The sequence below is a fragment of the Tetranychus urticae genome, chromosome 2 (assembly GCF_039701765.1).
Source record: "Tetranychus urticae isolate SD_2017Ah chromosome 2, NJAU_TeUrti_SD_1.0, whole genome shotgun sequence".
NCBI lineage: Eukaryota > Metazoa > Arthropoda > Arachnida > Trombidiformes > Tetranychidae > Tetranychus > Tetranychus urticae.
In genome coordinates this window covers 10,190,070-10,213,808 of record NC_142959.1, presented here as the reverse complement: position 1 = coordinate 10,213,808, position 23,739 = coordinate 10,190,070, and the positions used below count along the sequence as shown (strand labels likewise).

Sequence of the window (23,739 nt, the reverse complement as noted above, 5' to 3'; positions counted from 1 at the left end):
TGTTACAATGGAAAGTACATTTGATAGTAATCTTATCTTGGCACGTTTTCTCGATATTCATGTCAAATGATAAGCAAAGGAGAATCTCCAGATGTTACAATATTTCTTTGAGCAAAAAATATTCTAATGGGTCAAGCTTTTCGTATCAATTTTTGGTTCAAGAGTTACCATACGTAGTTGCTATTTTTGAATAGGTCAAGCTGATTGCGATTAGTGTTGATTTATTTTGAAATGATAAAATCAGATTTTACTATTTATGCATAGTCAACATTAACCTGTGTAAGAAATATCAAAATTCATATCTGACCAATAAAAAAACTTATAGAATCAGATATTTTATGCTCAAAAGTTGGAAAATTTTGTAACACTTTGAAACTCCCCTTGTTTGATGATGAGCCATTATTTTTCAACCGTTTAAGATGTTCAATTCAAAAGTTATCAAGCTTTATTAGATTCCGTTGTAAGCCTAAATGAAGATAAAACTGAGATTTAGAGGTTGGCTATCAAAGTCTCTAGTTACAAATAATGTAGATTGTGAGATATTTAGGCTGTTCAAGGTACAGTTTTACTTGTGAAGTTCAGATTGAACCTGGTAGCCAATTGAATTATGAACCCTTTAGTGCAAAATCAGTAAACTTGCATCCAATATATGCATTAGCTTTTGTAATTGATATTGATTGGTTTTCAAGCAAAATGGGATGAAATGACGAAAATTACATAATCTTAATGAGTTAGTGAGACAATATGAGCTACAAAATATCTTGACGGTTGGAAGAGGAAAATTTAAGCACACATGAGCACTATAAGTGATGAGGTCTTTTGGTTCATCATTACTCTGATTGACAACAATCTAATCCGGATATAACCAATAATGTTTACAATAGAAGAGGCTATAATTCAATTGATAGATAATCATAAGTAGGTCAGTAGAGTCAGTGGTTAACTGGAGGAAAACTTACAATGGGCTCTTTCAGAACCAGAAAGGTAAACCAGAAAGTTTTAAACCTCTTGCAGCTACCTATTTCAAATGATCAATTATTATAGAGAAAATTGAAACAATCAGATGAATTTTACTTTATTAGTTGAAAATTTGAAACTTTCTGGTTTACCTAAAATCCAATATTTGCTCTCAGACTATAAGCAATGATATGATTAAAATGTTACAAGTTATAAATTTTTTCGTCAGAACAGATAAGTCAGATGAGAATGTATCAGTTCAATATATAAATCATTACCATCATGATCTTCATGAAGGTCAGCAATCATTTGCAAAGACTTGTCTTTATTATGACAGAATTGTTGAGCTTATTGATGATTTATGAAATGTTCAATTCCATCTAATTCAATGTAAATTGTCAATTTGATAAGACATAGACAATGAGAGTCTTTTGGCTTATTATTTTCAAGTTTTACGTTCTAAGTAGGTAAACAGATAAGTGAATAAATAATCGCCCCATTGAGATTAAACCTCCGTGGATGCACTTAAGCCAGCCCACTAAATCATATCTAATGTTATATTCATCTGTTGGTTGATTGTTAAGCGACTATTTAACAGGTTAATGAGAGTAACAGAATAGAAACAGAATAGAAAAAGTTTTCCCTCGGTATTTTTGTTTGCTTCATTTTTCCTCAACCATATTGAATTCATCATGAGAATTGCCATAATTGGACAGAGCATTTTTGCTAGCTCAGTGTTTGATGAGCTAGTTAAACGAGGACACACGATCGTTGGTGTATTTACAGTTGCAGATTCGGAAGATGGTCGACAAGATCCATTGGCATTAACAGCTTCCTCAGCCGATGTACCTGTTTTCAAGTTTAAGCGGTGGCGCATTAAGGGAGCCATTATCCCATCTGTTTTTGCTTCTTACAAGTCAGTTAATGCAGAGTTGAATGTTTTACCCTATTGTACACAATTTATCCCATTAGATGTAATTAATTATCCGTCAAAAGGTTCTATTTGTTATCATCCATCATTATTACCTCGTCATCGTGGTGCTTCATCCATTAACTGGACTCTCATCGAAGGTGATGCTCAAGCCGGTTTTACCATCTTTTGGCCCGATGATGGTCTTGACACTGGTCCCATTTTACTTCAAAGATCGGTAGCTGTCTCTATTAATGACACGGTTGAAAGTCTGTACAACAATTTTCTGTTTCCTGAAGGAATTAAAGGAATTGCTGATGCTGTTGATATGATTAAGTCGGGAACTGCTCCATCCATCGCACAAACAGAGGAAGGTGCCTCATACGATGCTATGTTGAATAAAGATGAACTGTGTCGTTTACCTGTTGGCTCATTAACAGGATTAAAGCTACATAATTTTATTAGAGGTATGGATAAAGTTCCTGGTTCATGGATAATCTTACAAGATGAGAAGGTTCGTCTTTTTGGCTCAAGTTTGGTGACCAGCAATAGTAAACCATTGACTGGTACTCAAATTACAATTGAAGGAAGCGATAAACCTGGACTGATCAACGAAAAAGGATTAATAATATTCGGTACAGATGATGTTGCTGTCTGTGTCAGTCGGTTACAGCTTGTTAGCTCTGGTAAAATGATTGCTGCTTCAAAATGGGGATCAACCGAAACGACTACAAAGATTGAGTTTACCAGTGATGAGAAAGAATCAATTGTTACACCAATCAAAGAAATGTGGAAATCAATTTTGAGAAATGAAGTTGATGATGATACAGATTTCTTCAGATCTGGAGCTGGCTCTATGGATGTTACTCGACTGGTTGAAGAAGTTAAAGATACCTGTCCAAATATGGATAAACTGAGCAATGAAGATGTTTATATGAACACAACGTTATTGGAATTCACCCAAGCAGTAGTATTATTAAGTCGATCTTCGGGTGCAGAATCGTCAATCCAAATAGACTTGGTCCGATTGACAGCAAATAAAAGAGAAATTTCCTTTCCAAATCAACTGTTCATCAATGGACGATTTGTTGATTCGTCAAATGGCAAAACAATACCAACATACAATCCTGCAAATGAACAAATTATTTGCTCAGTCCATGCTGCAACTCCTGAAGATGTTGATTCTGCCGTTGAGGCAGCACAGAAAGCATTTGACTCAGGAGAATGGTCCAAAATGTCAGCTCGTGATCGCGGTCGTTTGTTATACAAATTAGCTGACTTGATGGAGGCCCATAAAGAAGAATTGGCTACAATTGAATCACTTGATTCAGGAGCTGTATATACTCTTGCTCTTAAAACGCACATTGGTATGTCTATCGAAACATGGAGATACTTTGCTGGTTGGACTGATAAGATTCAAGGCTCAACTATACCCATTTCCAACGCAAGACCTAACCGTAACTTAACGCTGACTAAACGTGAACCTCTCGGTGTTTGTGGTATAATAACACCCTGGAATTATCCACTCATGATGGTCTCATGGAAAGCAGCAGCTTGTCTTGCAGCAGGTAACACTTTGGTTCTCAAGCCAGCCCAAGTGTCTCCGTTAACAGCACTTAAATTGGCTGAGTTAACTGTAAAGGCAGGTTTTCCTCCAGGAGTTTTCAACGTCTTACCAGGCTCAGGCTCAGTCATTGGTGTAGCTATATCATCCCACCCTAATATTAGAAAATTGGGTTTTACTGGATCGACACCAATTGGAAAAGAAATCATGAAAAGTTGCGCTATTTCCAACGTGAAGAAAGTTTCTCTGGAATTGGGTGGAAAATCGCCTCTAATTATTTTTGCCGATGCTGATTTGGATAAATCAGTCAGAATTGCAATGTCTTCAGTTTTCTTCAATAAAGGTGAAAATTGTATTGCTGCCGGTCGCATTTTCGTTGAAAACTCTATCCATGACAAATTCATCTCAAAGGTTATCGCTGAAACCAAAAAAATGGTAATTGGTGATCCTTTAGATCGTTCAACTGCCCATGGTCCTCAAAATCATCGAGCTCATCTGGAAAAGCTCATCGAATACGTGCAAATAGGTTTAAAAGAAGGAGCTAAACTGGTTCATGGAGGTAAACAAGTGGATAGACCTGGCTTGTTTTTTGAACCCACAATATTCACCGAAGTTACCGATGAAATGTTTATAGCTAAAGAAGAATCTTTCGGTCCAATTATGATTGTTTCAAGATTTAATGATGGTGATAGAGATGGAGTCATTGCTCGAGCAAACAATACAGAATACGGATTAGCCTCTGGTGTGTTAACCAAAGATTTAGATAAGGCGCTGTATGTGAGTGAAAAAATTACGGCTGGTACATGCTTTATTAATTGTTATAATAAAACTGATGTCGCTGCTCCTTTTGGTGGATTCAAACAATCTGGTTTTGGAAAAGATCTTGGTCAAGAAGCTCTTAATGAATATCTTAAAACTAAAACAATCACAATTGAATATTCATAATCATCTTGGCATCATAACCAATCAATAACAAAGGCCTTTTCAAATTCAAAGCTGTTTGTTGTTAAATGTAATTGTCTATCTCCATTTGTCAATTAATCAACTGAAACTTGTTTTTAAAACTATTAATCATAAATTGTTTTACCTGTTCAATGTTTATTCACATTAAAAAATATTCATATTAAGAACGATAATTTTTCAAATCTTTCACAATTTTATATTGACTGTTCATAAATGTATCCTACTTTTAAATTGATCAACCTTATCACTTGGACTTAATTGGACAAATTGGCATACATTTATATTGATCATTACTTAAATATGCGTTAAATATTAATACATTATAAAGCGTATGACGGGTAAAGTATCGGCTTTTTCAACCAAATCCATCACTTTTCATTATATTTTTTTACTGTATTTGTTATAAAATGATAAGACCAATATGCTTCAGCTAACCTCCATTGAAAGGTTCTGTACTTCAATCCACACCGTACGTTACTACCGATTGAAAGGTTCAATGAGAACTTCGAACTTGCCAAATTGCATTATCATTGCATACTTGCTAGAACTTTCTTTATCTTCATTGCTGTCTAACTGTTCAATTTTCTGTGTTTTTACCGTTTACTGTGGAATGGTGAGGATTAGTGTTTGGTGCGGAAGAAAGCACTGTATCCTTTGGGTGTGGGTATGTGCTGTGAATTCAATTAGTACCCAAGTTCGGGTAAACCTGAAAGCTAAATTTTATGAAAAAATGAATGAAATCGATTTTTGTGAATTGAGAAAGACGATTTTCATTGGCAAAAAAGAAACCAGATTTTGAAGCTTTTGTTTGTTGTTTTTATACTTATGTTCGTTCAAACATTTTTGAAAAGTGTACCTTCATACCTTCAACGGTTAAATAGCGCTTTTAAGTCTAGTCTGACTACCACAATTAATTTTTTAATATTTAGACCAAAATTTTACCTGTCGTACCTCATATAGCGTAAATACTTTTAGAAATGGCAATAATAAGTTTTAATCAATGTTGATTTTACTGTAATGATGATGATCTGGACAAAAGAATGGTCCATTCGGATCATGTTTTCCCCTAAACTTACTTCATTTATTTTAAAATAATGCAGTCCAATACATTCGCCAAATTGTCCACAATTTCGGAACTTAACTTTCACATTAGTAACCATCGAAAAGTTAATATGATCTGGAGGATGCAAGCGATGAAAGATGTTTAAGAAAGTGCTGGACAATTTACTGAACACTCTTGGAAAGAAGTCGATTTCATGACCGGATCGACCTGAAGAACCATAACAGATGTAGCCAACAAATTACAAGCAACAATCATTTGATTTCATTGAACTGTAATGAATTTCCAATATACATTTTGGTAAGTACACCAAAATGAATTACCAAAAGTTATTGATTGACGAAATACCGGTAACGACGATGAATCTTTAATTTAACCTTGATTATCTCATCTTCAAATGAAAACGCAAAACAATGTAAACTTTTCTTCTCTCAATTACAAGATAATTCAATATATCTTGATTAGCAATTTTTATCTTTGTAATTAACTTCTCTAGACTGGTTTCTGTTAACTAAATCAAGTTTGCTGGCCTTTAATCTTTTCAGACAAAAACAACAAAATCTATTTTCTGTTTACTGTTCGTCAAGTTTCAAATGAAGATTCAATTACAATTCATAATTTGTTGATGAATATTAGCTGTTCATTGTAATCAGAATAATAATCTAACAATGTTTAACCTTTTCAAAATGATTCAAAATGTAATTCCAATCATAAAAGTAATCATGTTTTTTCGCATTAAACTCATTCAGCACTCATTGAGATTCACATTATCTTGATCTCTATCATAGATTTCCAGTGAATCAGTTACAATTATGATTTGTGATTTGATTATTCATTTGATTATTGATCAAATTGATTAAATGATCAATGATCATCAGTTGATCATAAAATCACAATCTTAAATCAAAAATTATCTAATCATTCAATGGAAACACAATCTTGCCCATCAATTTCAGAGATTGGAATAAGTTATAAACGTTTTACCGGATTCTGGTTTGATAAATCAAAATCATGAAGTCAACGTCAAGTGAAAAAAAGAGAGAGAGAAAAATAAAAACAGAGACAGACAGAGAAAGAGGGAAAGAAAGAGAATGATGATATTGATGATATTGAGGGAGGGAAAGAGAGAGATGATAAATATGTGATAAAACTTTGGTTATATTTATCATAATCTTACAAAAATCCATTTGCTTCTCTGTTTTCATTTAGCTCACTTTGTAACCAACTCACCACATTAATCATCTTCTAATCATCTCTTTCTTTCTCTATCTTCTCATCTTCTCATCTGTCTTCCTCCCTCCTGTCTTTAATACCTGTGTGACTATCACGTTGGCCCATTGAACTGCTTATAAATATAAAACCAGAAAAAATCCCAAGAAATAAAATCCTCTTAACCCATTTCTTGAGTTGACTTTTTTTCACCCAAAGAAAGGTAAACAAAACGGACAAACCAACCTTTACCATCAACAATAACATTGTTAACAACAACCATTCAACGGAAAACAGTTTAATTGTTTGTTAATTGTTGCTCACCATCAACCTTACAATCAACATTTACACCAGTACCGGTAACCATACGTGAACCCAATCTGTTGCTTGATCATTTGTGATCGTGTTTTCATTTTCAATTAAGGAATAAATCATTTCTTTTTAATCGCGTTCTAATCAACTTGATCAACATCTAAGGTAATTAGTTATTTGTGTCAATCCTAATCAACGTGCAACTTGTCAAATAGTTGATCTAAAGCCTCACATTTTCCTAACTAACCATTGCTTCGACTCTTGATTTTTCCCCTTTCCCTTCTCATCTGCTAATCATCATTAGTTTAATCATTGTCAATTGATTTTAAGAGAGGGAAAAAATGAAACTGAAAAATCAGTTGATTACAATTTTTAATGAAAAATGTTTAATGATAAGCTCACAGTTGTAAGCCATTAATCACATTTCTTTCAATTAACTGAGGTAAAAATAGTTTTTAATTGTTTTTAAATCAACCATTAGTAACATTGTTTTCATGTTAACCGATAAGTTGAAAAACAAAACATTAACAAGTCTATTTATATTGAAATATTTGCAAATTAACTGATTGTTGATGTTGATGATCAATTGTGCCTTTTATAATTTCAATTTAACTTCTTTGTTTTTACCAGATTAATTGAACAGTAAAGTTAATCAACTACTGGAATCAAACAATCAACACTTTTGCAACTACATCAGTTCATCTACCAGTTACACTGTTAACCGATAACCCAACATAACCAGATAACAATTAACATTGGACAATGCACGACTATTTGCCAGGTTTTAATTTTCATCGTAACGGGTAAACAAATTACTTTTATTACTTTAATTTCTCGCAATTACTTCCATACTTTATTAATTTAAATTGTTACCTTTATTTTTCACTCAGTCTCAAGTTAATTTAAAACCAAACATTGATCCTAAACACTCAAGGTATTTTATGTGTAAACAATTAGGTTTTCATTAGTCTTTATTTATGTTTAACCATTTTGTCCCACCTTATTGTGTTAGCAAATTGTAAATAATACCACTAACCACAATTAAAAACAATTAATTTGTAAACGTGTCTATTTGGATCTCATAACAGTCAATAAATTGATAACTTGACCAAAAATCCCATTCACTTTATTTCACTTTTTGTTTTGATTTGTAGACGAGATCCTTGTTTGAGTGAAAGCTTGATTTTGCTTGTTATCGCCATTGTCTCTCTGCTAATAGGAATGAAAACCCATAAAATTTGTTGATTGTTGACAGTAATTTAGTCGATCCAAGCTTAGTTTTTTGATAGACATTTTGATTGAATTTAAAAGCATCCAGAGAATAACAATGAAAACCCAAATTCCGAATAGCTAATTAAGTTGATTCTCTTCTTTCCTCCTTCATTTCTTTCTTCCTTTCCACATTTGTTTTTATATCTCCTTAACCCGGTAATGGACATCTTAGGAATCTTAATTTCCAGACTGGAAGTGAGAACTTTTCACCACCCACAATCCACAGTCACTCTTACAATCCTAGTGACATAAGGACCAATCATTTGATTCATGAAAATGAAGATAGTAAAGATGGTACCTCTAAAAAGACTGTCCGAGTAAGTCTGATGTTTGGCAACAAAATTGGTTGTCATCCTCTAATCCTTCATCTTGACCATCATAAATAGTATCTCTTTCATCTCATGTAAGTTAAATCGTGTGTGTGTGCGTTATTAATTGTCGAGGTATGAATGTGGTTTGGTAAAGAAGAGGTTGCTCCAAGTGAATTTGCCTTTTAGTACCAGAACCAGTACCAGCCTTTTAGTGCCTTTTCCAGACCAGAATATTCAGTCAGTCGATAATTGATTCTCTATTTGCATTAATTGTTTCTCGCATTTTAATCTTGATGGATGCTTGAATGAGTGAATGTTTTTGCAAAATATTTCTGGTTTCTATTCTGGTTTATTCTGGTTACTTAATACACAATCCATATCTTATCAACTGGTCGCCAGTTTAGGAAGTCTCTGACTTGATTACAATCTTTAGTGACATCCAACCTCAAAAGTATCCTTAGCGACATTCACTTTGTAACATTGTTACTGCGATTGAAATATCCGTATAAGCATCGGGAAGCATTGGTATTCATTTGTTATGATTACTTATTTTCATGGGTAAACTAATGAGTCTATACTAGCTTCTTCAACTGCCTATCGAGGCTGATTATCTTGATCCTTGAAACCGGTTGATAAATCTAAACTGCAACCGTCAATGCCTGATGATCAGGCATTCATTTGAAAAGATAAGCAAAACCAAGGGCTTTATTGAGCAGCTATTTTTAATTTTAAACACGAGAAGCCAAAATAACGGAAATTTCAAGGTTTTTGAGGTTCGCAAATGTTAATGTTAACCCGTCTCCGTGTTACCTGTTTTTGTCATTGTTTTTGTCACCATAAAATACCTCCTTCTTGTGGTAGGATTATAGACTTGGAAAGTGTCTTATCTACAGTGAGTCAGTTTCTTTTGCTCCTTGTGTACCAATGAAAACACCTTTCGCCGTTATCTTTTGCTCTTCTTCTGATTCTTATCTCGTGTCAATTTTCAATTTCAAAATGGTTGAATATCAGTGTGTTTAACTGAGGAGATTCCACCCTTACATCAGATTGAATCAACAAGACTACCGACTGAATGTTTCAATTGTTACTGTTTACCCTCACTACTAAGCTACCTTTGTCTTACCAGTTTCTGTGCACTGCTGATGTTTCTGGCTAATCTTCCATTCGTTGCTCGATATTGTGAGACTTGATCATCAGGGGAGTTGACGACTAATAAACCAACTAGTTTAACTAGTTAACCAAGATTGATAGACCCTAATTATATCTCAAGGTTTCCCTTCTCCCCGCGTGTTCTTCCTCCACTCAAATGTATGATCTGTTGACAATGATCACTTGCCTGTTGCTTGATTATGCTTGACACGAGGCTTTCCCATTTTTTGTGGGTGACACATCGACTGGTTTATAATGTGCAGCTGATGGCCAACCAGTTCTACCCTTAGGCCTATTTACATAGTAAGCGAAAGATGAACCCAATGCGCAACACTCACATGCCTTGATGAAAATCAATATTTACAGCGAAATGAAAAAGGATAAATTGTTAGCTAATGGTTTGGTCTCGTGGATTAATCAAGTACACCTTTAATATTGGTTCTTATTACAACCTGTTGCGTATTGTTCATTAAGATTCCCAAAATAAGGGAAACACGAGGAGATAGGAATGATGGTTAAACCTGTTACAAAGCATGCTATTGATCTGTTGCACATGATATTTGGATTGAGATCATAACATGATCAAATCCCTTGCTGAGTTTGGTTGGAAAAATTACAAGTATCTCGTGTTAAATTATCACCTAGCAATGAAAATTAAAAGGAGGATTCAAGTCTCTTTGGGGGTGGAAAAGATGAGACTCTATCTCTTTCCATGAGATCAATGAGCTTCGGAATGGATCACTACTTGCATCCAAGTTATTCAAGTCCATCGTCAAGTGGTCTCATTAAATTGATTGGCAACTCTGTTGAACAATTATCCAATTACATTCCAAGGAAAACATTGTTAAAAGAGAGTCTTGATGGCTTGTTGTTTATGATCATCATTTATGGACAACAAGATGATACTTATGATCTTTGAATAAAATGGCAAAAAATAAAGATAAAAAATACAGAATAATTGACTAATATTTGTCTGTTGATCCAGATTGTGCTGGAAAACGTGACCACGTGATGCTAAATCATCATCTCCAATAGCATCACAAGGCTTGGATACATTTGTTTTTTCAAACAAATTGTCATGATATTCAATAATATTTACATTGATCACAACATTCAATATAAACAATCAGACAGCCTTCATATTTTTATATTTGCTTTTATTGGACATCTTTAGCCTGTGATGACGCTCAATGGGATGAACATTATCATTTTCAAACCCAAAGGCTTATTAGAGGTGATTTTTTCCTTGTTTATTTTCAAAGATTAACCCTGTCTGTATGTTGATTAATCTGGTGATTCCTGATGTACGGATTGTAATTATATCAAGCCAAGTGTTTACTTACCAGTTTAAACAATCAAAATGGCTTTGCTCACATTGAACAATGATCAGTTAACGCGTGACTTGACTAAATCAGTTGGAAATATTTTTAAAAAGCACAATTTCCAATTCTGTTCTCACCACATTAATAACTTTTCCCATGCGAGGCTAATCATTAATGAACATTGAATTAGATGTTACAAGATAAAGATGATTATCAATTTGATTATGTTCACATTTCATCCATTCACCAGAATTTATCCAATCCTCTTCCCATGTGATATCCTTTCAATTGGTTTAATTTAACCATAGTTTATTGATAAATGCTCATGATTGTTGATTAGCCAAATGTCAAGCTTTTATGTTTCATTTCAACCCAAACTATCACAAGTAAATTATCTGGTGAATTATAATTATCCTTTTGATTATAATGAGTCCGGAAGAGCAACTATTTACTTGTAGGAGGAAAGTCCCAGTTGAGGCCGGTTCATCTCAATTGTTTACAATTAGTTAATCAACAGATAATCTAAATCCTTGTCTCTTCTCTTCAGATTATATAAATGCTAATTCATTTGCTTCTCGATTGGCCAAATCATTGCTCAAGTTTACCCAATTCAATTGCATAAACATTGAGAGTAATGTTTCAATTGAATTTATTGATTGCAATGATTATCAACTCATTTTCCGAGCCTTGGAACAAATTTGTATATTTAATTGTTGTATTAGGTGTTGAGTATTTTCTTGTGGCCGTAAGAATGATCTCAATGTTAATCAAAGCTCGTGACAATTTATCATCATCAGGTTCAATCTTTGCTGTCAATAACAATAGGACAAGTTCATTCATTTAATATTAGATGATAGAAGACAAATTAGGGTAAATTAGTTGATCAAGATTAATAGTCAATTGAATTTGGACAATTATCATGATACAAATGCAATATCATTTGTATAACTACAAACGTACATTAAAAAAGCAACCGTTTTCAGTCATTGAGTGGTTGTTGGTTTACATTGGTTACAATTTGAAGATGTGTAAACAGATTAATCACTTGAAATTGTCTACAATCAATGATAACAAATTGTGAGTAAAAAAAGTCACATTTATTACAATGATAACAAAAAATATCGGAATATTCTGGTTCATGTTGCCCATTGAAATGACAAAATTGATTCTACTTTCCAGTTTATCCATCACGCGCTGTTAATTACAATGAATGATTAGATTTAATATTTTGGACTATTGACCTTCTAACTAACTCTCTAACTGTTATTTATCAGTCTATTGTTAACATTAACATTGACAAAAATAGTGTAATTGATTCTCAAGTGTCAGACTTAAACATTTACCTTTCCATTTTGTATATCAAGTAGTTGCAACCAATGTAATCGTATGATTAGGCCTGAAAATTGAACCTGATTGGCAATTTTTAAGTGAATCCTGGTTTGGGTTTCTCGATTACTTTGACTCAACCATTTTGTTTTATTATCATGGTTACTGGTGATTGTACCTTTGATTGTTTATCAATCGTAAAATTGATTGACGTTGTTAATTCATTTTTACTCTGAGGAGGGTACTGATAGTGATCTGAATCTAGGAGACAACAAATGAGATCAAAAGTAACATTGGCAAGAAAACAACTTAATTGGGTTTTTCCGTTTACATTTGTGATTAAGGTTTGCACGCAATTTTTGTCAACTTAAATCACTAATTAATTGTCATAACTACGTGTGACAAATATCTGTACAACAGGTTTAACCAAAAATTTACGTGAAAACTGATTATATCGTTTGAATACAAAATACGTATTTGCTATTAATTTGTTTAGTGTGACTTTCAATTTGTTTCCCGTAAATGAATGGCTCTTGTTTCAATGTAAATTGAAGGCGATTACATTTTATCACCACAATCAGCATGATTCACGCTCTTATTTGTCTTTAATTCACGTGGTTTCAATCTCTATTACATTTAATCATTTCCAACATTTCTTATCAAGATTATAACCAACAGTTGAGTAGTTTTAAGCATCAATATTGAATAATTTTTGTTGATAACAACAAATGTTTGTGATTTCATTTAGGTGCGAGAGTAACATCGAAGAAACTAATATGAGATTGAATATTAAAAGAGGCCGATTGACATTTAACATTGATCTTATCGATTAAATGTGAAATTTACTCGAAACCCATAAAGCTATTATCAGCCAACCCAACAATCAGCAAATTTCTGAGTCAATGTTGTCATATTTGTGCTTAATTTAGTACTATTGTTGCACTAAACCACCCATATCATGTGAATATAACTTGAGAAATATTGTTACGTTGATGGTGATAGAATCTATTTCAATGAGCAAGATAAAAATATACATAAATGATTACGATGGTTGGCATTTATTTTGAAAATCAATGCTATTCTTCAAGTGAAAAAACATAGAATTGTTTCACCAGAAAACGATAATGTTAACGTTGTTAAATGATCACCGTTTTTGGGCGATTCAAATTGAAATCGACTTTTGTATCGTCTAATGAAAAACTATGGATTTGAAATGAAATGAATTTAGGAAAATTAAAAATCTAAATTTTTTTCAACATTGAAATGGTTTTAATTTAACAGACTGTGAATAAGAACGAGAATAATATGAATAATGAAATTATTGAGGTTATCAGAAAATTCATTTTTTATTGGATAATTTAACAATAGTAAAATGACAAATTGATTACATTTACTTGGATATAAGCTCGATAATAATGACTGAAGATTGATTAAACTACTTAAAATGTATTCTTCTGAAATTAATGGAATTGGTTAAAGATTTGAAAGGAATGCTGAGAAAATTGGAATAAATAATTTAGGTAATGTGACGTTATTTAAACAGCAATCAAAAATAGTGTTTTGTGACAATTTGGGAAGAAGATATCAATAAGAGTTCATTGCTTAGCAAAGTCATAATATTCAATAATAAATATCACAGTTAAATATGATATGAATTAGGGTCTTGGGGTAAAAAATTAATTAACATGATTGTTAGTTGACTAAGTCCACGTATTTGTTTTGCCGTGCGATAAATAAAGCTATCTGGTAATGTTTCAACAATTATTGATCTGGAAAAATAATCACTAGGTTAATTAAGAAGTCATTTAAATATACATATTGATTTGTTGTGCTCTCGTTGTGACTTGTTTCAATAATTTAGCAGATTTAGATCATTGTGGATTGATGAGCCTTCTCAGTGATCTAAAAAGGCACATTAAATTGTTTTGGTAATTTGTGTACGCATTAATAAGAGGCATTTGCGGCTATTATCTGTTTCAACTGTTTTGTGACAGTGTCCACCAATTTTTTCTTGTCCCTTTCATTTTTCTTGAATGAGGTGAAAATGTTTCGATTGCCGTCAGTTTCTTTTATCTTTTCCAATAAGTTTAACGCAATTTGCGGATTTACTCGCGAATATTTGCTTTCTTGTTTCCCATAATCAGCAATATAAGTTGACCATTGCCAGGATAGAAGTAAATCGACCAATTGACGAAGTTCAGTGAAACACAATTGCAATATATTGTCCTCGAAGCCTTTTACTGGTTCAGAGCTGGCAAAAAATTCGCATTGTAGTAAATCAAGATTAAATTGTTCCAAAGCTCCCATTGATATTGATCTAACATCTTCGTCTAGTAAAAAGTTCATCAGTGAAGAAGCCATGTGTTTACAGGCTGAAAGGCACGCTGTTTGAGCAATTCTACCAGGTAAATTGGTTAAGGCTTGAAATGTTGTTGTTAAAAATTTAAGAAGGTCTGTGATATATGGAGAAGCTACTCCTAAAGGTTCAACCAACATCCAATCATAATGAGCAATTTCAAAAAATTCATCAATTTTCTGGTTCAAAAGAAAATAAATTTGTGACTCAGCATCGGATCTTGCATCTTTAAACATTGAACTTCCTTGTAATTTAGCAAGATGAGAGCTTCCAGCTAGCTCATTCATATTGTTCAATGATGATGACATGGAAATATACTCTTCCAAGTGACTCATTGAGTTTTCAAGATAGTCAGTGTTAAATGCAATCTGAATCAACTGGAGAAGACCAAGTCCTGGTTTTTTTATCAGAACCGATAGACACCCACTTAACGTTCGAGTTAGTAATAGATTTGTTGATTTTCGAACCATGTCTTCAATTTCTGTTGCACTAATATTGAGATCTGAAGAAAATTCACGGCAAGCATTGATGAAACGCTTTACTTGAATGAAAACTTTAGGCACAAACGACGAGAAGGGAAACTTCTTTGGATAATCAGACTCCCCAATAGAAACAGTTTCATTTTCGTAAAAAGGGAATTCGGCAATTATTTCATTATATTGTGATGGTGTATACACTTGTAAAGGATGATAGTCGTCAGCATCAAAAATGGATCGGAAAATTGAGCACCATTGTTTCATCAAGATTTCATTGTATTGATCACGTATTTCGATGAGGAGACTGAAAAGTGGATTGACATTGTATCCATAGCTTTGTAGTGTGTTGCTAAATAGTATAATGATCCTTTTGATTTGAAGCATCAGCTGGTCATCGGTACAATAGGAAGAATAAGTTCGAAGAACCGCAATGACTGATTGAAGTGCATTCTCCCAAACTTCGTTGAGGTAAATTTTAGTGACTAAACCAGGGGCAGTATTGTAAATATGGTTCTCTATAACAAAAAAGCCAACGACACTACAAAAGTAATTTTTGTATCCTTCGATATTCTCGTGCATATTTGTCGGTGATTGGAGGACAAGTTTTGCTTGTTGCTGGCGTTGCTGTTGATAATAAGTTTCAAAAAGTTCTGATGCCCCAAGGCATCCAAATATGTGTAGACATCGGTAAACTGGAGAAAAATCGATTATATCCGTTCCCTTTAATTCGTCATCATTTGTATTAACGTCAAAATCTGATTCAGTGTCAATTTGATCAAGATTATCATCATAAGATGATGAAAGGGGTGGTTTTGGAGCTTGTTTTTTCTTCTTTGAATTTACCATATGACTTTTACCATTCAATGTTGAAGTATCAATGACATTTGGTGAGTTAACAGGAATTACTGTTGTGCTTTTGCTGTTGATTGTGTTTTCGAGCTCAAACAAGTTATCCTTGATAGACACATCATTATTGAATAAGGAATCATCAATATTCTGCTGATGAGCTGCGTTTTTCATGGCTATCTCGCCAATTAATGGGGAACTTTTTCTCACATTCTCGAGAAAATCTTTCAAGTCTGACATTGATGCTTCTTTAATTTCTTCCCTTATTTGCGGAATTTTGTCTCTCATGGCTTGAGCAAAGCGGTAATTTGAAACTCTAGGTAAATAAGTGGTTTCTAGTTGCTCTAGTGTCTTAAGAGCCGGATAGTATCGGGTAGCCTCCATCTGAGATGTCAGTTTATTATACATCTGCAAAACCGGTAAACACAAACTGAGATGTTCAATAGCTGTCTCAATATTGCATACTATCTTACGATATCTAATAAGTTCTTCCGCTTGACGTTGGACATTCTCGGAAGATTTTTGTACATCTCTATTGATTTCAATTATTTCCTTCTTCAGCTGATCAGCTTTAGGTCTAACTTGTAGGAGGTCATGGATGCAGTCAACAAAATCTTGATAATTAGAGTTACACATTCGTTCAATATCTTTGTCATGGCTTTTGATTCGCGCACTCAATTTCTCCATAAATTGTTCATATTGATCACCAACGGTTCTGTTACTTTAAAAAAGAATGAAAGTAATGCAAATAAATGAAAAACATGACGAAGATTATTAAAGGAAATAACGGCAAAGTAAACTTAGCCAAAAACTTGCAGTAATTAATATCACCCATCTCTCTCACACACACACTCAATGACGTGAAGATATTACTGCAAATCAGTGCCGATTAATAAGCAAACATAAGCAAAAATAAACATTGCTATGGATATTACCTGAATACAAGGCTAAGTGAGGATGAATCATTTGATTCCAACTCAATGAGAAGATGATCACAGCCATTTAACTTAGATAATGGATCACTACTTGTGGCAGATGGTGTCTTTATTAAATCCATGAATAGAATAGAGCCCAAATTGCCCAAAAATTGACTAATTATAAAACAAAATAAATAAAATTTCCATAAAACACAGTCCCGACAAGAATAAAAGAAAAAAAATTAAACTAAATTTACCATCAAATAATCATATTGTGAAAACTAAAACTACACTTTCTTGAGGGCGTAACACTGTCAGCGTAACGTCGAGATTGAGCTCCATCTACTGTTTCTATTAGCTGTTAACAATTTAATTTGATTTAATCAGACTTCTGTTACTATTAAAGTGTAATATGGTAAAATTAAACAAAACCAATTGAAATATTTTGATAATTACTAACCATAATAGTCTTGACCTGTCGTTGCTATTGTTTATTTTTATCCAACAGCTGAAATTACAAAAAATGATTGAGATCTTACCAATTCAATGTCGATCATTTTCTCAATTTTTCAGTATTGATATTATTCCGTTCATCTTTTCATCTTAATCATCTTAAATGTTTTAAAAATAACAAGTTTATTAATATTTTTGATGTTAATCGCCATTTGAATTGTATTATTGCTATTATCCATAAACAGGACCCACAGTCTCATCGTATCATCGAGAAGAGACGACGAGATCGGATGAACAATTGCTTGGCTGATTTGAGTAAACTAATTCCAACCAGTTACTTCAAAAAGGTGAGATTATTTTTGAAACTAATCAATAATTAAACCATTAACTATACTAACCATTCCTCCCACTTGCTTCCCTTATTATAAATTAATAATGACAAAACAACTGCTTGAAATCCTTTATATTCAATCTCATTCCAAAATTCATTTCCAATTTTTGTTCATCTTTTATCATTGCTTGTATATTTGCTTGCTTCAAATCCCATTACTGCTTCTGGTGTTTTGAATGAACATTTCTCAGAGTTGTCCCATGATTCTTGTTGCTTGTTGAAGTCAGTTAATCAAAAAACAAGACAGCAATCAAATATTATGCTTCATTTTTTTGGTTCCCAAACAAATGCTTCCAATTGCTTGAATTTTATCATTGTTTCTTGCCATTGCCATTCAAAGCAAGAAACTGATAAATGCATTTATGCTCATGAATTTGAAATGCCTAAAAATTATCCTTAAATTGCTTCCAACATTACAAGCCATCTCCAATGATTAAATTAACCTAGAAATGATTTACATTGGTTCCACACTGAATATAAACAACAACCTTTAGAGCCACAAAATTGTGATTAATTACAGGCGATTACAACCCAATAGCTATGATTATCATTGAAAACAGTGTATCCATTTGTGGATGTTTACAATTATTAATCAAACAAACAAACAAACCTTTTTCTCACTCTTTCACTCAACAATCAAAACATCATCAAGTGTTGTTGTCATATTGATAATTAATCTTATTAATATACAGCAAACAATCCAACACAAACATTAATTACTCGACAGAGAATTTAGAGAATTTCTCTTCTATCTATCAGACAGGGAATGGCGATTTACTTATGGCTATTCAACAAGGAAACATATTACGGGGTTGTTGAATTAACTCAATGAAACAAATTGTAATCGATGTAATTGCTGCCTCCTTCCATTGGAAGCCTTTCCTTGAACACTTCGTTTTCCTTTACCAAAAACTTATTACTCGGTATAAGGAATCACCGTAATTATCATCCGAACATCAACCCAAATTTCATCAGTTAATCACTCAATTGCTACATTACGAACAGATTAATGATTAAAAAGCCAAATAATTTATAAAATATATCAAATTAGTGAACGAAAGTCAACAGCAAAAGAAGCTTCAAAATGACAATTCATTGAAATCCGTCTTATATCATCAAATTAAATTTAGACAATTTTCTTGAACAACAAAATTAAGGCAAAAATTAATGTAGCATTAATTTAGGATTAATTGAATTAACTTGAATTCTGGGAAAAGCAAAAGGTTCTTACAATTTGTCTATTATTTTATTCAATTTATAATTCCCAATTTATCCCTTTTTTATCAACATCAAGTCGTAATCATTTCTTTCAACAATTCATTTCGATTCAACTTTGAATTTGCTTCTCAAATGTAATCAAATGTGATCAAATTTTTGTTTCAAATCAAACCAAGCAAATGCATTCAATCGAGTCGATGATTATAGTTAAGGTCATTTTTTAATTTCAATTTCAAGTTCAAGTCAATAATGATTTAAAGCAATGATGATGCTTTGGGTTTGATGTTGAAAACAAAGCTTTGTTTACCCAAACCTGAATAGTGTTTGTGAAGCCAATTCAAGAGCTAATCAGGTAGATTGACCGTTAATTCAGGAATGATTTATCCCAATTAGAGTTGATTGTTGAAAGTAAATGACAATTGAAATGCAATTTACCCTTAACCCTGTCTTAAACCACTGTTTGCATCACTTTTTTTTGGAATGATCATTTTACTTTTCTTCCCGTAGTTTTGACTTGCTTGTCGTTCCTCTGGGGAAACTGACCTTCTGTTATAAATTTTGTTTTAATGACAAAATGACAATTTGCACATTGTCATCGCAATTATGATTATAACTTAATCAACAGAAGAAGAGAAAAAAAATGAAAGTTAAAAACTTGAAAAAAACATACAAAATCCACCAAAAACCACAATCATTTATTCCTAAACAAAAACTCTTTACTGTGTTTTGACACATAATGCATTAACAATGTACTCCAATAATTAGGGACGAGGCCGGATCGAGAAGACAGAAATAATCGAGATGGCCATTAAACACATAAAGCACTTGGAGACTCATAATAAAGTTAATTGTGTCGATGTAAATAGATGTGAACTACGATTAAATGAAGAAGAGAAAAAGGAAGAGTTTCGACACGGATTTCGAGAATCTATATCCGAAGTAATGCGTTTTCTGGTTGAAATGAACGGTCTTTTACCAAGTGATGTTTTATGCCAAAGTTTGGTTAACCATTTAGGAGACCATTTAGCCAAAATAATGCCTCTTTCTAGCTGTGAATCAGTGATTCCATCAGGTTCAACTGCATCAGTACAGCAGCCATGTTCATCCTCTTCCTCTTCATCATCGTCCTCCTCCTCACCCTCCTCCATATCATCTTGTAATCCAAGTGTTGTTACAGCCAAAACAACGGCAACTATAACAGATAATAGTTCAATGAATCATGTGAAACAAGTTGGTGAAATACGTGAAAGATCAGCTTCAATATCGTCCGTCATGTCAGAGGGAACCACAAGATCTGGATCAACACCAGCTCCGTGTATTAATAAGATAAGTTCATTTTCAGGGAATCGCAATATTGAGAATATGAAAATGGAATCAATAGACAACTGTTATCTGAATAAACTTGAAACTGGTGGCAGTCGATTGAGAGACATGTTGAAAAATGAAACCAACACCAATGCAGATTCAGATGTTACAATGTCAGGTATAACAACAACAACCAATTCAATGGCTGGATCACCATTTACTCCACTCTCGTCTTACAATTACAATTCAAATTTATATTCCAAACCTTATGGTTCATCGGTTGAGGTAATTACTAAAAATTGTAACAATATTATTTCAGATTATCCTAAAAAATCGTCAGAATCTTCCAATGGCCTGACTCGATCAAATTCAGTTTCACCATCAGCTGAACATCGTTTCTATAAAAAGGGAATCAAAGAAAGATTTCAATTAGCAATGAATCAAGAATTTAAACGATCATCTGATTCAAATACTCAACCTACCAACAACTGCTCCAATGGATTTGGACAATCATCTTTAACTGAAAATCGAACCTCATTATCCAATTCACGTTCGTATGAAGGTAAACATATATCACCTGTAGGATATCATAGTAATTCACAAAATATTCACAATCTATCATCATCTTCATCGTCTTCCTGTTCAACATCCTCTTATTTCTCTACAGCAAATCTCCACAACATCGGTAAGGTTTTCAAGTACAAGGAAAAAATTGTCACCAGCATTCCAGCATTTGCTTTGCATCCTAATGGCACTTTTTATATTCCACTGTCGATCAATCCTCAATTAATATCACATTGGTTCACCTGTTCCGAATCAGAGGATCTCTATTCAGTCCTTCATCCTGTTAATATTCCAGTTAACTTCAATTATCTTCATAAATTGAACCATTTATGTCCATTAGAAACAATTGAAGCATCGCCATCTTATTCTCACAATGAAAACCAGCAATCAAATGTTAGACATCAACCTGGACAATCACATATTTTGCTAACAGCTAATTAACCATTCAATTAACAATGTAACAGATAATGAAATAGTTGATACAAACAGTAGTCAGTAAAGAATAATTAATAAAACATTTTGTAAATTAAATTAAAATTCAGTGATTCATTAAAGAATAATATTCCAAGTGTTACAGTTTAAAATTTCATTTCACATTTTAGATTGAAAGATCAGTATTGAATACATAGTACATAGTGTTAATGATACATTGTTTATGAAATTATCGATGATTCGATTATTGTAATGTAAATCGTGAAATTAGCGAAAGTAAATTCAAAATTAATGTCTCTTGTATTGTTTCTTGAATTGTCCCTTCGCGTTGCTCTTCATCCCCATTGAAAGACTTCTTTGACTCCAATAGTGATCAGAGAAGGATGATTGAATGGTTCCAAGAAAAAACACTCATGTCCTCGTCCTTTCTTTGTCTGTTGGAATTATTGTTTACTGCGGAATCGACACGTAATTTTCACAGAGACTCATATCCATCGACTGAAATTGGGTTGAATGTAAATAGATTAAGCTGCCAACAAATGTGTTCACGCATTTATAACAGCAAAACCGAAAGTTCATTTGTTTTATTCCATAGATACGCACATTATTGAACAGGGGTTTTTTGAATTTTACTGTTTTTAATCTCTCTGAAAGCTTTAGCTAAAAGCTTCGCACTGACACCACATTCAAGTAGTCGATGGCAAATGGATAGGATTTCCGAATCAAGACCAGTATCAAGAATTGATGACATCTCTGCGATTATATCCAAGGTTGATCCAGAAGTAAGATTGTCCGGGGATCGCTCCATTTGCCAATTTAGCGGCCAATTATGTATGAATTTAACGAATGTGTGGTGGATCTGTAAAATTCCAATTTAGAGAAATGGTGAATTCACAAGGAATAGTCAAGATCAATCTTAATGCAATAATAACAGTACATATAGATTCGGTAACAAGTCATATATTGTTATACCCAAAGAGTAGAAAAATAAATCATTTGTCTTACCATTTATTAAATTGATGAACCATTCCAAACTGAGATTCTATTAAACTTGAAATAAAAACAAAGATGATTTTTTATTTTAAATCGGAATCAGCCTCTAGTTGACAAGACTTAGGACTCTCCAGACATTAGAGTCTCTAAATAAGAGAGTCTTATTTTGAACTGGAATTGTCAGACTCATTGAGGTGAGGATACTAAAAGAGTTACAAGGAATTGAACCTGAATTATTTAGAAACAGCATTTAACAAATGTGAGTAAAAGTATGGCTTTTACTGACGCCATGACGCGAGAGTTGCTTTTGCTGTAACCTATGACTCTTCAATCTAATACATTAGTACCTTTTGTTCAGCGCTAACTGTTGACAATTTTAATATGGCGCCAGTAAAAGCCACAAGATATCCCACCAGGTAGCTCCTTTCTACAGCAAAACAACATTAATGGGTGACAATGTAATCGAGATTCTCGATTCGAGACTGGATTTCACCGAGATTATCCTGTATTGATCTCTGGTAGCAGACGCTTCATTCGTGTTTGGGGATTAGGAGGCAACAAAGATGACGCTCAAAAGGCCAACCAGTATCATGAAGATGATTGGGGATAATTTAACTTCTTTTTATTCAATTTTTTTGTAACTTACATCCTCATTAGATAATACATAACAAATTGTTGAAGGTATTTTGATTAGAATTTCCAACTCAAGTGAATATTTATTTTTTAAACTTGGTCTCTATTCACATTTACACGGACAATATTGTCAACGATTAAATTTATATCATCAGGTTATGCTTGAGTTTAATTTTTTATTTATCATTCTAATTTGATGATGACCAGAATTTTTACAATCAATATTTGTATATTCAAACCTACAGCGTAACTGTCAATCGATGAAATCTGAGTTTACATTTTTACATCTCGTGAACATAACTATCGATATTTAAAATAAAAATTTGTTGCTCTTTCAGTTTTTAAATTGAAAAATCGGCAAATTAGATTTTCAGAGGCTATTTGACCAAGTAAAAATTCTTGGTGTTTTAACAATTGTTTGTTTTAGCTTCTTGTATAATTAAGTATCTCTGTAACTCTGATCTGAATTCTCTGATTGATGAGAAATTAAATAAAAACGTTTTCAGTGAATTTTTAGTCAAATTTATTTTACATACTACTGTTTTAGTGCAATTAATAATTTGTTCAAATATTTTTTTAAACACAAGTTAAATTTAGTTGGTAGTGTGCATTACGAAGCACGACCAATGTAAGCTGTTCCAACATTGTCAACGATAAAGCAATTTTACTAAGCACATCATATGGTGAAAACAGTTCTTTCAATGCTCTTAAGAGATCAATAACCACAATTTATCATCATCTATGTCATCTTCCTGTTCAACATCCATTCAATGAATTAAATTAAAATTAAGTGATTAATT

The 23,739-nt window shown here is 32.9% G+C and overlaps 3 protein-coding genes across 14 annotated transcripts; 2 read left to right on the top strand and 1 right to left on the bottom strand.

Annotated features, from left to right (window-relative positions):
• Positions 1-72: 72 nt before the first annotated feature.
• LOC107359586 (cytosolic 10-formyltetrahydrofolate dehydrogenase) lies at positions 73-4,567 on the top strand. The gene has a single exon (XM_015926082.3). The coding sequence runs from the start codon at positions 1,650-1,652 to the stop codon at positions 4,374-4,376; it is 2,727 nt and encodes a 908-aa protein (XP_015781568.2). The 5' UTR covers positions 73-1,649; the 3' UTR covers positions 4,377-4,567.
• A 2,081-nt stretch (positions 4,568-6,648) lies between these two features.
• LOC107359588 (uncharacterized) lies at positions 6,649-21,449 on the top strand. Of its 11 annotated transcripts, XM_089267069.1 has the most exons (7): positions 6,649-7,140; positions 7,606-7,778; positions 8,420-8,564; positions 17,649-17,750; positions 19,778-20,495; positions 20,637-20,879; positions 20,985-21,449. In XM_089267069.1, the coding sequence occupies exons 2-7, from the start codon at positions 7,738-7,740 to the stop codon at positions 21,320-21,322; spliced, it is 1,587 nt and encodes a 528-aa protein (XP_089123195.1). In that variant the 5' UTR covers positions 6,649-7,140; positions 7,606-7,737; the 3' UTR covers positions 21,323-21,449. The 11 variants fall into 11 exon arrangements, with proteins under 11 accessions (XP_089123195.1, XP_089123191.1, XP_015781574.1 ...); XM_089267065.1 differs by having other exon boundaries at positions 20,637-21,449; XM_015926088.3 differs by having other exon boundaries at positions 19,778-20,879.
• On the bottom strand, positions 13,683-17,216 carry LOC107359587 (exocyst complex component 6B). Of its 2 annotated transcripts, none has more exons than XM_015926084.3 (2): positions 16,969-17,216; positions 13,683-16,754 (listed from the first exon to the last, which is right to left on the bottom strand). In XM_015926084.3, exons 1-2 carry the CDS (start codon positions 17,088-17,090, stop codon positions 14,300-14,302), a joined length of 2,577 nt encoding a protein of 858 aa, XP_015781570.1. In that variant the 5' UTR covers positions 17,091-17,216; the 3' UTR covers positions 13,683-14,299. The 2 variants fall into 2 exon arrangements, with proteins under 2 accessions (XP_015781570.1, XP_015781571.1); XM_015926085.3 differs by having other exon boundaries at positions 13,683-16,748.
• Positions 21,450-23,739: the final 2,290 nt, after the last annotated feature.

Bases quoted from the DNA above. Each gene is read 5' to 3' on its own strand.
- LOC107359586 (XM_015926082.3), top strand. From the start codon at position 1,650: ATGAGAATTGCCATAATTGGACAGAGCATTTTTGCTAGCTCAGTGTTT.
- LOC107359588 (XM_015926086.3), top strand. From the start codon at position 7,738: ATGCACGACTATTTGCCAGGTTTTAATTTTCATCGTAACGG. The intron at 7,779-8,419 runs GTAAACAAATTA...TGGACATCTTAG, and splicing joins TTTAATTTTCATCGTAACGG to GAATCTTAATTTCCAGACTG. The intron at 8,565-17,648 runs GTAAGTCTGATG...ATCCATAAACAG, and splicing joins CCTCTAAAAAGACTGTCCGA to GACCCACAGTCTCATCGTAT.
- LOC107359587 (XM_015926084.3), bottom strand. From the start codon at position 17,090: ATGGATTTAATAAAGACACCATCTGCCACAAGTAGTGATCCATTATCT. The intron at 16,755-16,968 runs GTAATATCCATA...TCTTTTTTAAAG, and splicing joins TCACTTAGCCTTGTATTCAG to TAACAGAACCGTTGGTGATC.